Source organism: Thamnophis sirtalis, unplaced genomic scaffold (assembly GCF_051295495.1).
Source record: "Thamnophis sirtalis isolate CommonGarterSnake01/CBP01778 unplaced genomic scaffold, rThaSir2_p1.2 scaffold_8, whole genome shotgun sequence".
NCBI lineage: Eukaryota > Metazoa > Chordata > Lepidosauria > Squamata > Natricidae > Thamnophis > Thamnophis sirtalis.
The window spans coordinates 11,639,411-11,653,092 of record NW_028261388.1 but is presented as its reverse complement, the minus strand read 5'-3'; the positions used below and the strand labels follow the sequence as shown (position 1 = coordinate 11,653,092).

The 13,682-nt window shown below is 44.0% G+C and overlaps 1 protein-coding gene across 2 annotated transcripts in view; it reads right to left on the bottom strand.

Moving 5' to 3' along the window:
- The window catches only part of DEUP1 (deuterosome assembly protein 1), a 71,496-nt gene extending 68,161 nt beyond the window's left edge, over nucleotides 1-3,335 (bottom strand). The window contains exons 1-2 of one of the 2 annotated variants that reach the window (XM_087721089.1): nucleotides 3,218-3,335; nucleotides 2,910-2,970 (exon numbers count right to left, since the gene is read on the bottom strand). In XM_087721089.1, coding sequence (XP_087577215.1) covers nucleotides 2,910-2,953 — 44 coding nt within the window. In that variant the 5' untranslated portion in view covers nucleotides 2,954-2,970; nucleotides 3,218-3,335. The remainder of the gene's footprint in view (nucleotides 1-2,909; nucleotides 2,971-3,217) is intronic. The other variant, XM_087721088.1, reaches the window with a different exon arrangement.
- Nucleotides 3,336-13,682: the final 10,347 nt, after the last annotated feature.

Below are 13,682 nucleotides of genomic sequence, written 5' to 3'. Positions count from 1 at the left end.
GTTTTTCGCCCTCTGGACGCTTAAAAGAAGGCCGAAGTCAGCTGGCCAGCGTGCGTGTGCACGCTGGAGCTGACAGGGCAACACCTCGCATGCCCTAAAAATGACTCCGCGTGTCACCTGTGGCACGCGTGCCATAGGCACGCCATCACGGGCTTAAGGTATTCTGTCGTGAGCAGAAGAGTGGAGGTCTCTCCTCATTAAATATCTCTAATATCTTTAAATGAGAGGTGGTAAATTTGGGATATTCCATGGAGGGTCACAGATTTCTCCATTCCTACCTTAGACCAAAGATAGCAAATCGGGGCCAGGAGAGATGAAAAAAAACCAATCTGGTTCATCCAGTCATTTTTATCTACCTTATGGTGCATTTTTAATCAGCATGTGGTCAATTCTTCCTCTTTATCTGCTCTGCCAAAAAAGTCACTTTCAACCACTTTGTGAAAGAACTACGGTTCTTTCTTTTCTTTGGCTGAACCACAAGGTCATGGCTAGAAAAAATGCAGAGAACCAAAAGGATACCTTATATATCTCTTATAAAACTGTATTAATAAAAAAGGGATAATATTTGTAAGATGCTTTTAAGGGTTCAGAGTGCTTTTTGTGCATTAACCTGTTCTAATCTTTGCATCACCTTTTTAAAGGAAGAAAAGATGTACAGTAGCAACAGAACCAGACGTGGAGAAAGAAATTTGCGGGAATAGCAGTTAGATTTATATACCAAGAGCCAAGGTGGCGCAGTGGTTAAATGCAGCACTGCAGGCTACTGCTAGATCAGCAGGTCAGCGGTTCAAATCTCACCGGCTCAGGGTTGACTCAGCCTTCCATCCTTCCGAGGTGGGTAAAATGAGGACCCAGATTGTTGGGGGCAATTTGCTGACTCTCTGTAAACCGCTTAGAGAGGCCTGAAAGGCCTATGAAGCGGTATATAAGTCTACTGCTATTGCTATTGCTATTGCTATACCGCTTCATAGGGCTTTCAGCCCTCTCTAAGCGGTTTACAGAGTCAGCATATTGCCCCCAACAACAATCCGGGTCCTCATTTTACCTACCTCAGAAGGATGGAAAGTTGAGTCAACCCTGAGCCAGTGAGATTTGAACAGCTGAACTGCAGATCTGCAGTCAGCTGAAGTAGCCTGCAGTGCTGCATTTAACCACTGCGCCACCTCAGCTCTTGCTAAGGCATCTTAGGGACAAGATTTAACCGGTAATGCCTGCCTTATGTAACTCATTTTAAGATTAATTATACTACTGCATTGGAGTGTTTTTACACCCTATAAGACCCCAGTCAATTCCTTTCTGACTAGGTATTTTAGGAAGCAGTTATTTCTAGCACTAGCGCTTAAACTTATATACCACTTCACAGTGCTTTTACAGCCCTCTCTAAGTGGTTTTACAGAGTCAGCCTATTGTCCCCAACAATCTGGATCTTCATTTTACCGACCTTGGAAGGATGGAAGGCTGAGTCTATCTTAAGCCTGGTGAGATTTGAACTGCCAAATTGCAGGCAGCCGGCAGTCAGCAGAAGTAGCCTGTAGTACTCCACTCTAACCACTGCGCCACCAAGGCGCAAAAGTAGCCGTAACAAATGATTCTTCCAATTGGCCTTCAATTGCCAGGATACCCCAGCAGACTGAGCCCATTGGGAAATTATAATCGTTGAAATTCACACTATATGGTTGAGCATTACTTTGAGGAGCTGATTAGTTTAGATACTAGTTTATATAACCCAATCTCTACCGATTAGAATCTAGTTCCTCCATGTTATTACCTATTTCACACAATCTGACTGCTTTCGAGGAAACCACCAGAAGACCTAGTGACCCCATGAATCCCTTATAAACAGAAGAACACAGACACTGACATCCCCTAAATTCTTGAAGATGTTACCTAACCTGGTAATAAAACATTTGGAAACCAACCCACAAGCTCGGAGAACAAACCTCCACCCTATATATGCTAACTAAATTGCCAGACCAATTCTCGAATATAGCTCGCCTGCCTGAGATCCACACTGTATATCGGACATTAACACAATTGAGCGATTCCAGAGGTATTTCACAAGAAGAGTCCTCCACTCCTCTGCTCACAATAGAATTCCCTATGCCACCAGCATTGAAAGTTTGGGCTTGGGGAACCTAGAACCGGGATGGTGAACCTGTGCGTGCTGGCCAGCTGAGTTCACCCTTTTTTAAAAGCCATTTTTCGCCCTCCCCAGGCTCCAGAGGCTTTATAGGAGCCTGGGGAGGGTGAAAAAAGCCCCCCCGCCCCCCTGGAGGCCCTCTGGAGGCTTCATGAGCTTCCCTGAAGTCTCCGGAGCACAAAAAAACGGCCCTTTGGGCAAACCGGAAGTTTGGGAATGGATTTCCAGTTTGCTCGGAGGGTCGTTTTAAGTGCTCTGGAGGCTCCTGAAGGTTCCTGAAGCCTCCAGAGGGCCTCTGGGGGGGGGGAAGGTTTTTTTTGCCCTCCCCAGGCTCCTATAAAGCTTCTGGAGCCTGGGGAGGGCGAAAAAAGGATGCAAAAAATGGGGGGTCGCACCTGTAGTGTGCACATGCGCATTGCATTATGGGTGTGGCACGCCCGTGCACAACCTCCCTGCGCTCCCCCCCTTATGGCACGCAAGCCAAAAAAGGAGCTGGGAGTTGAAGTCCACAGGTCTTAAAGTTGCCAAGGTTGGAGACCACTGATCTATTCCATTGTTCAATGAAGGTGTGCTAATCCTTATTAATTCAGGGTTCAAGGAGGGAATTAAAATAAGCCCCCTGTGCTTCAAAGGCTCCAAAATTGCTCCCTGTCTTGTATAGGACTCCTGCGTGAGCAGGGGGCTGGACTAGATGATCTCTAAGGACCCTTCCAACTCTGTGACTTTTTTTTTTAAAGGGTCAAATCGTGGCCTGTCCTTCGAACCTTACCTAGCCATCATTTGTTCTTGCAGCCCCTCTATGGTCTTCTCCATCCTGGTCTTGATCCGATCTGTTTAAAAAACGGGAAAACAGAGGGGTGGGAGGAAGTTTAGTTCGCCTTTTTTTTTGCAGAGGAGAACAGCAAGCTTTCTTTCCCCTTTCCAGAGACTTTCGGTGGAGCAAAAAAACTCGGGTTCGAGTCTGACAGGTGCCATTTCCGAATCTGGAAAGAGGTCCTCTGAGCATACGCAGAGCGCGCGCCTCAAAAATGCCCTCGGCGCCCTCTTTCCGGCAGGGGGGGGGGTCCAAGAGCTCACCTGGAGGGGCTTCTCAGGACTCTCCCATCCACCTGCGGATCCCTGCGGCTCTAGTCACGCAGGCGGGGAAGACGCCTCGCATCTCGGATGCCCTCCCGCCGCGGCTGCCGCCTTTCGTGGCCACGCCCCCTTCGGCCCGGGCGGCAGTTGCAGGCGGGGCCGGCAGGCTTCTCCCGTTGCTAAGGCGACGGGGCAAGCCGGGGGAACCCCCGAGGGGGCGGAGCCAAAACAGACGCCGCTCACGTCGGGGCCGCTGGATTCATAGAATCTCCATAGGTAGAAAAGTCGCCTAATATTGCTGCACCATCCGTTGCGAGTCCCCGTCGCCTCTTTCCTGCCCCCCCCCGCCCTCTTTGAGAATCCGAGAGTGGGAGGGGCTACTACAAGTAGTCCTCGACTTACGACCGCAACGGAGGCCAACATTTCCGTGGCTAAGCGAAACCTTTCTTGAGTTTTGCTCCGCTTTGCGACCTTCCTTGCCTCAGTTGTTAAGGGTATCGGTTGTGAAGTCAGCCTCGCTTCCCCATTGACTTTGCTTGTCAGAAGGCCGCCAAAAGGGGGAGGGTGGGTGTCGCGTAACCTGGGGACGCAGCAACGGTCATAAATAGGAACCCATGGCCAAGCCTCTGAATTTGGATCCCACGATCAACGGGGATGCTGCGAAGGTTGTAACTGTGAAAAACGGCCATAAGTCACTATTTTCAGTGCCGTTGTAACTTTGAACGGTCACTGAATGAATTATTGTAAGTCGAGGACTACCTGGACCGTCACTGGAGGAAGTGCAAAACAACTCTGGATTTACAAAGAGTCCTCAACTTACAGCAATTCATTTAGTGACCGTTTGAAGCGACTTACATACATCGGATGCTTGAGTACTGATTTATGTTTATGACGGTTGCTATGTCCTGGACTTACGTGATCCCCTTTTGCGACCTTCTGACAAGCAAAATCAATGGGGAAAACCAGATTCACTAAAACAAAAGTGTTACTAATTTAAGAACTGCTGTGATTCACTTAACAAATGGGGTGGGGAAAAGTCGTTAAATGGGGTAAAATTCACTGAACAATTTTCTCACTTAGCAACATACATATTGGGCTCAATTTGGAAAGGATACAAAGGATATAACAACAATAACAGTGACAACATCTAAAGCAGGGGTCTTCAAACTTGGCAACTTTAAGACTCGTGGACTTCAACTCCCAGAATTCTCCAGCCAGCTGGCTGGAGAATTCTGGGAGTTGAAGTCCACGAGTCTTAAAGTTGCCAAGTTTGGGGACCCCTGATCTAAAGCAATAGATAAAAATATTAATGTCAGGAATAGTTGCAGAAATAATAGCATTGCTCATCTCATCTCAGTTATCTTTTATTTATTTATGAAACAAATTTATATCGCCATCCATCGTAGCAGAAGGGAGTCTGGAAAGCAAACGAGAGTCAAAACTACAATATAATTTCGAAGAAGTCAACATTTAAAATAGCATGGAGGGCTGCTTAAAACTTGCCTTCAGAAATCAGAGGTGCTTCCACAGTCCTCACTATTAGGAAGTTTCTCCTTACTTCCAGGTTGCTTCTCTCCTTGATTAGTTTCCATCCATTGCTTCTTGTCCTGCCCGCAGGTGCTTTGGAAAATAAGTTGACCCCCCCCCTTTTTTTATGGCCACCCCTCAAATACTGGACTCTCTGCCATGAACTCAGTAACAACTGTTCAGGGTCACAACAGACTCAAAAGTCTGTTGTTTATGGTCTGTGGTGGGAGGCTTATGTTGATTTCTCACTCTCACAAACAAAATTATTAATTTTAAATTGTTAATTTTAATTTAATCTTAAATTTGATTTAAATTGTCCATTGAAGGTTATTGGATTTCCTATTTAATCTTTTTTAACTTTTGTCACATGTGTTTTTATGTTGTATGCCACCCTGAGTCCTTTGGAAGAAGGGTGGCGTATAAGTCCAATAAAACCCAAACTCTTCCCTGCCTGGAGACCCAGGCTCTCTCCCTGGTGCTCCACTTAATGACTGCAACTGGGAGAATCAGGATTGCTGTCCATGAGCAAAGCAGTCATGTGACACCTTGCTTAAGAACCCCCTGGCTCAATGATCAAGATTCCTAGGTCAATTGTGGTCATCAGTGGATGACTACCTGTATAAACCAACTTGTTTGCAAAAGACTAGATCAGTTGCTGGCTGGGGAATTCTGAGAACTGAAGTCTATTCATCTCAAAGTTGCCAAGGTTGAAAAGCACTGGACCAAATTCTCCATGAGTTCTGCAAACATAGTCAACTTTAAGCAAACTTAGCCAACTCTGTTTTAGTTTTCCTGTTGTGTGCTCTACATGGGGCTGCCCTTGAAGAGCATCCGGCGGCTTCAGCTAGTCCAGAATGCGGCCGCACGAGTGATTGTGGGTGCACCTTGGTTCGCCCACATAACACCTATCCTCCGCGAGCTGCACTGGCTACCTGTTGATCTCCGTGTGCGCTTCAAGGTGCTTCTTACTACCTAAAAAGCCCTTCATGGTAGTGGATCTGCGTACTTGGGAGACTGCCTCCTGCCAATCACCTCCTCTCGACCCATAAGATCTCACAGATTAGGCCTCCTCCGAGTGCCATCTGCCAGCCAGTGCCGGCTGGCAACTACGCGGAGGAGAGCCTTTTCTGTAGCAGCTCCGGCCCTCTGGAATGATCTCCCCGTGGAGATTCGTACCCTCACCACCCTTCAGACCTTCTGCACAGCCCTCAAGATCTGGCTATCCCGCCAGGCCTGGGGGTAAGACCATAGTCCGCCCCCACCCGAATGTTGTATGAATGTTGCTTGGTTTTAATTATATATTGTGTTTTTATGTTATTGTATGTCTCCCCCTCCCATACAAGTTGTTAGCCGCCCTGAGTCCCCTCAGGGAAAAGGGCAGCCTATAAATAAACTCAACTGAAATTGTGACCAGCCCATCTGACCTGTGAAAATGTAATAGCAATATCATTTAGACTTCCCAGTGGTTTACGGCACTTTCTAATCGGTATATGGTCAGCATCTTGCCTCCAACAATCTGGAGCCTCATTTTACTGACCTTGGAAGGATGGAAGGATGAGTCAACCTTGAGCTGGCGGGAACGAAACTGCCGAACTGATGGCAGCCGGCAGTCAGCAGAATTAGCCTGCAATACTGCATTCTAACCACTGTGCCAGCACAGCTTTTGACATCATAAGAAAGAAAGGAAATGGTAATTCTCTGTGGATTGAGAATTAGCTTCTGATTTTGTGGCTGACAAAATAAAAGGATATTTATTTATTTATATCAGATTTGCATGGCCTCTCACCTCACAAATTGTAGCATACAGCAATCAAACAACAACAAAAATAAAATAATTACACAATAATTAAATGAAATGATTACACAATAATTAAAAGCGTTCCAGACCGCCACAATTCCAAGGTACCAAAATTGTTGAGCAGTGGAGACTATTTTTGCTTTCTTGCATTGAGATCAGTGGTGAAATTCAATTTTTACTACTGGTTCTGTCCGCGTGGCTTGGTGGGCTTGGCAGGGGAAGGTTGCTGCAAAATCCCCATTCCTTCCCCACTCCTAGGGGAAGGATATTGCAAAATCTCCATTCCCACCCCACTCCGGGGCCAGACAGAGGTGGTATTTGCCGGTTCTCCGAACTACTCCAAATTCCGGTTTTCCAGAACCTGTCAGAACCTGCTGAATTTCACCCCTGATTGAGATCCGTAATCAAGAACACTGATTATAGCAATAAAGAGAGATGGATGTAAGGTTTGGGATTCGGATGGGTGGAGGCATCGTGCTGTTTTCTTGACGGTTGCCATTGCATTGAAATTACTCATCTCTTAATAAACACCAGTTTCAGATCTACAAAGGAGAAGGGAATATATTTGACAGATATAAATGCTATTTTATTTCACTTTATACAAAGTCAGCACAATCGACTTCAAAGCAGCTGGGCGGATGTGCCAGGGAGGCAGGCAGTGAAGGGTAGCAAATGTTGACACGTGCACAAGGATGCAATCGCACAAATACCGCACTGGAGTCAGATTTCCCATGCAAGTGTATAGTGCAGGAACAGTCCTGTCAAATGCAAGAAGTCAGGGGCCAGGATAGAGTTCAAAAGTACAAGGAGTCCTTGACTTACAACCGTTTGCTTAGTTGGCCGTTTGAAGTTAGAACGGCACTGAAAAAAAGTGACTTATGACTGCTTTTCACACTTATGACCATGGCAGCATCCCTGTGGTCGAGTGATTTAATTTGGATTAAAGTTCAAATACTTGGCAATGCTGGGTTCATATTTTTCATGTTTTGTCTGAAATGGTATACGATTTCCTGCCTGAGCAGGGGGTTGGACTAGAAGACCTCCAAGGTCCCTTCCAACACTGTTATTCTATTCTATTCCTTTTCTACTCTACTCTACTCTACTCTACCCTACCCTACCCTACTCTACATCATAAATATGAACCAAACATTGGCAACTATTTTAAGAGCCAAAGTGGCGCAGTGGTTAGGGTGCAGTACTGCAGGCCACTTCAGCTGACTGTTATCTGCAGTTCAGCGGTTCTAATCTCACCGGCTCAAGGTTGACTCAGCCTTCCATCCTTCCGAGGTGGGTGAAATGAGGACCCAGACTGTGGGGGCAATATGCCGACTCTGTAAACCACTTAGAGAGGGCTGAAAGCCCTATGAAGCGGTATATAAGTCTAACTGCTATTGCTATTGCTATTAATTTTGAGCAGGTGCTCATGGAGATGCTGCAATTGTTGTAAATGTGAAAAATGGTCATAAGTCACTTTTTTAGTCCCATTGTAACTTTGGTACCTAAATGAAGGATTGTACATCAAGGACAACCTCTTTATAACCTTAATACTGAAGTTTCAATGTCATTGTTAATACCACTTTATAATGCTTTGGTAAGGCCACACTTGGAATACTGCATTCAGTTTTGGTTGCCATGATGTAGAAAAGATGCGGAGACTTTAGAAAGAGTGCAGAGAAGAGCAACAAAGATGATGGGGGGACTGGAGGCTAAAACATATAAAGAAAAGTTGCTGGAATTGAGTATGTCTAGTTTAATGAAAAGAAGGACTAGGGTAGACATGATAGCAGTCTTCCAATATCTCAGGGGTTGCCACAAAGAAGAGGGAGCGAAGCTATTCTCCAAAGCACCTGAGGGCAGGACAAGAAGCAATGGATGGAAACTAATCAAGGAGAGAAGCACTTAGAACTGAGGAGAAATTTCCTGACAGTTAGAACAATTAATCAGTGGAACAACTTGCCTCCATAAGTTTTGAATGCTCCAGCACTGGAAGTTTTTAAGAAGATGTTGGATAACCATTTTTCTGAAGTGATGTAGGGTTTCCTGCCTAAGCAGAGGGTTAGACTAGAAGACCTTCAAGGGCCCTTCCAACTCTCTTTATTCTAACAAGAATATCATGAATGAAGTGTAACTGCTATTATATCCACATGCAGTACTTAGTTGCATCTCTCATTACTTCCAAAATAATTACGCCCACGTAACCTAGATTTTACCTGTGGTTATTCCTTTTGTTTCTCATCAAGTGGAGCGTTTTCTCCAATCTGCATTTCTGTATTTTAAAAGACCTGTGTTTTAAATTCTATTCTGTTATTCAGACGGCAAAGAGGCAATTTAGTCCTGCGTTTCTGAATGGCAGCCGAAACCATTACAGATCGAAGCTTGCAATTAAGTGTCAAAGAAGATACTTCTAAAGAAAATATGCAACCATGGACAACTCCAATGGCACACCATGGCAACAAGGGACTGTTTTTTTCCCCCCCATGAAAAGGAAGTTTGATACTAGCAGGGGTAAGAAGCCACAAGATGAATACATAATCAAGGAGAGAACTGGCGATTTACAAGTACTTTTTTTTTTTTTTGGAGCACTAAGATTCAAAGGGAATTTAATGATATCTTAGATCGGATGAACTGAGCGCACAATTTAAAACAAAGTTATTGCTAGATCAATCTTTAACTTGCAAATGTTTTTAGCAGGGCCTGAAAACCTGGTCTGGCAGTTGGCTTGGGGCCCCAGAGCAGGCCGTCCTTTGCTGAAGATGATTGATGGCGGTTCTGTGGGTGTGGCTTGGTGGGCGTGGTATGGCTTGATGGGCGTGGCTTGATGGGCGTGGCAGGGGAAGGTTACTGCAAAATCTCCATCCCCTCCCAATCAGCTGGGACTCAGGAGATAGAGAATAGATAGAGGGTAGGGCCAGTAAGAGGTGGTATTTACTGGTTCTCCGAACTACTCAAAATTTCTGCTACAGGTTCTCCAGAACCGATATCACCTACTGCCTTGGCTTTTAGTTTGTATTTAAATGTCCTTAGTATTAACTGTTTTCATACTTACATTGTTATCATTTTGCAAGCCGCCTAAAATTATTTTAACAGTGAGATGGGAGCCTATAAAGTTGAGAAGTGAAAGGAGCAGAAGTGGAGAGCCAGTTTGGGGTAGTAGATATGGCGCCAGGATCGAAGCCAGGAGATGGTGAATGTTCTGCCTTAGGCATGAAGCCAGCTGGGTGACCTTGGAGCAGTCATCCTCTCTTAGCCCTAGAGAAGGTGGCAATGGCAAACTACTTTTTATTTTTTTACAGAAAAAAACTGCAGGGAGGGAGGGAGGGAAGGAAGGAAGGAAGGAAGGAGAAAACGGAAAGAATAGAATAGAACAGAACAGAATAGAGCTAGAAGGGACCTTGGAGGTCTTCTAGTCCAGCCCCTTGCTCAAGGAGGAGAAACTATACTATTTCAGATAAGGGGCTGTCTAGTTTCTTCTTAAAAAGCCTCCTTCCAAAACAAAACCTTCCAAAACAAATATTTCCCAGTGGCTTAATTAATTCTTTTAATATAATCTTTTTGTACCAATAATGCTGGATACATGGGAAAAGATATGGGTAAGAAATGTAAAATTTACGCAAGCCCAAAATCTGAGGGAGAATTTCTACAAGATGGCATTTTATAGATGGCATTTAGATCCCAAAAAATTGGCTTGTATGTATCCGAACCTACAACCTAAATGCTGGCGATGTGATTGTGCTGATGCTACGTATTATCATATATGGTGGACTTGCAAAAAGGTCAAAGCATTTTGGATAAAAATATGGTGGATTGTGCAAAATATCTTTAAAAAGAGGATAATGTTTACCCCTCAGTTATTCTTGTTAGGTATAACTACTGATTGTACTGTTATAGAGACTAATTTGATTCTGAACCTAACAACGACAGCAAGACTGTTGGTAGCGCAATACTGGAAGAAGGAAGATTTGCCTACTATTCAAGAACGGACATTAAAAGTAACAAACTTAGCAGAGATGGCTAAAATATCAGCATATTTCAAGGATCACTCAGACGAGAAATATAAGCTGGAGTGGAGAAGATGGGTTGATTATATTCAAAATAAATATGGGACTAAGAAACTCCAGATAGCTTATGATTGAAGAAGCAAGGAATGATATAATTTGTTTAGAGTTAGCTCAACAAAAGGGGAGTTAAAGTACAAGTGAAGGATGATGCTAAAGTCTGTTAGTTTACTTTAGAATATGATTGTTAAAGATTTATACCCTGTATTTGCTCTGGGAGGTTGGGGGGGGGAGGTTGGGGGGAGAGGTGGGTTTGGGTGGGGGAGGGGAGGTAGCAATAGCAATAGCAATAGCAGTTAGACTTATATACCGCTTCATAGGGCTTTCAGCCCTCTCTAAGCGGTTTACAGAGTCAGCATATTGCCCCCAACAACAATCTGGGTCCTCATTTTACCCACCTCGGAAGGATGGAAGGCTGAGTCAACCCTGAGCCGGTGAGATTTGAACAGCTGAACTGCAGAACTGCAGTCAGCTGAAGTAGCCTGCAGTGCTGCATTTAACCACTGCGCCACCTCGGCTCTTATAAAATTATAAAATAATAAAATTATTATTAGGTAAATATTTGTAAAAGTTTTTTAAATTTTTAATAAAAATAATATAATATTTTTGTTTGAGTTATAAGATAAAATAAGATACAACATACGAAAGTAAATAGGAAAGCAGTTGGGAGGAAGAGGAGGAGAAGTGAGGAAGGATTAGGAAAAAGAGAAAGAAGCATTGACTTTGGACTCTCTCTGTTGCAGTAAAACAAGGCATTAACATCAAATCATAGCTTTTTGTTTTTTCATAGTCATATAAACTAGCCATTTCTATGAGGCTTTATCATCTATCAATCTAATTGGTAAAGCCCAAAAGCAAAGTTTCATTTTTTCCCCACTTCAACACAAAGGCCAGAAGTGGTCTCCAGGTGGAAACAAAAGTACTTAATATACCTTTCTTTAATCAAAATAGTAAATTTTGCTTAATGTAATTCTGAATCCCACCCAAAGTGATTGGTAGGCTGAGATTTAAACCAGTGATGAAAGAAATGTCCTTCTGGGTTCGGCTCCAAGTGGGGAAAAAGACACTGGAGACACGGAGGCTGCTTGGAAAGATGGTTTATTGGTGGACAGGACCACATGGCTTGAGCCCTGAACAGAAAAGGGGATCACATGCTTCAATGTTGGTGGAGAAAAGAGAAAGACTGAGATGCTGAGTCCCTGGTTTTATGCCCTCTCTGGCCTTTGACCTTGAGCTTGTATTCTGATTGGTTGTCAGACTCCCATGGGGCCATGTAGGGTCAACTCTCTAGGCTGCGTTTTGAATCCAGGTTTGGTTGAGTTCTCAGATGCCATGTGGTGAGTTGGGTAAAGGGCCAATACTAGCATGCCTTAATCCCATTTCCCTGGAACTGAAGGGAAGAACTCTTTATTATGTAAAGGGACTGGCTTGGCCTTCTTAATGGCCCATTGACAAAGTGGGGATGGGCAGGAAGCTACAGGGAGCTATTCTGTCTTTTAAAACATGTTTCTTCCTTTTCATATCCAGATAAATATTCTGCCTTTTCAATATTTCCTAGGATATTTCATTTTTCTGGGAGAGGGTTGGGTGATAACTTCCTACACCAGCTTCTCTGTAATTTTCTATAGCAAAACATTCTAATTGCAATACCACACTGACTCTCTTCTTTACCTGCTTAATTTCAAATGCTTTTGTTAAAAGAAACCGTCTTATTTATTTATTTTTATTGGCTGAAATTTAATTCTCCCTTAATTTAATTAAAGATTAAATTTGATTACAGATCATGGCAAGGCATATCTGAAGCCCCCAAGAAATTGAAGGAACTTGAAGAAACGCACAGACGTTAAAGTATTGGAAGAAATATCCATCTGGTTCTGTTCCAAGCCGGGAGAAAGACATTGGAAACATGGAGACTGCTTGGAAAGATGATTTAATGATGAAGAGGAACCACGTGGGTTTGTGGTTCTGGGCAGCTGACAAAATGGAGTTGAGGTTGTAGGGTTTTTATACCTTCTTTGGGCTTTATACTGGAGCTTCCTGTTCCTGTGCAAGAACATGTCCTTTAATATTCTATTGGCTGTTGTCAAATTCCTATGGGGTAATGTAGGGGGTCATGTTATAGCTGGCTCAATGGGCAAAAGGGGAAATGCAAACCCTAGGTGCTTGTCGGAGCTAATTTTGTCAACCTTTTGTTTGTTGCTTATCTGGAGTTTCTGTCTGACCCAGTCTTTCTGAATGGATAACCAAATCTGCATTTCTAAAAGCTGGCCTCATCAGTTTCTGCTTGGGGCAGGGAAACTGGGGCTGGTTTCTGAATAGGTTGGCCCAATCTTTCTTAATGGGCACAAAATCTCTGCTGGTACCTATTGTGGGAAGTTATCATCCAGCTCTCTCCCAGAAAAATGAAATATCTTAGGAAATATTGAAAAGGCAGAATATTTCTCTGGACATGAAAAGAAAGAAACATGTTTTAAAAGACAGAATAGTTGCCTGTAGCTTCCTGCCCATCCCCACTGTTAATGGGCCATTAAGAAGGCCAAGCTAGTCCCTTTTACATAATAAAGACTCCTCCACTGCAGCCCCAGGGGGGATGGGAGTAAAGGCATGATAATATTGGCCCTTTACTCAACTGACCACATGGCATCTGAGAACTCAACTAAACCTGGATTCAAAACACAGCCCAGAGAGTTGCCCCTGCATGGCCCTATGGGAGTCTGACAACCAATCAGAATACATTTCTTACACAGGAACAGGAAACAGAGAGGTGGGACTAAACAGGTTATAAAAAGCCTAGCAAGCCCCTCCCTCAGCCCTTCTCTTCTTCTCCACCAGCATTGAAGCATGTGATCACCTTTTCTGTTCAGGGCTCAAGCCACTCTGTCCAACAATAAACCATCTTTCCAAGCAGCCTCCATGTCTCCAGTGTCTTTTCCCCCACTTGGAGCCAAACCCAGAAGGACATTTCTTTCATCACTATTAAGAAAGACTGAGTCTGCTTTCTGCCTTTAAAAAAAAAACATGTTTCTCCATTTCTCATTTATGGAAATATAATATTCTGCCTCATTCTTCGTGGGGGTGGGGTACT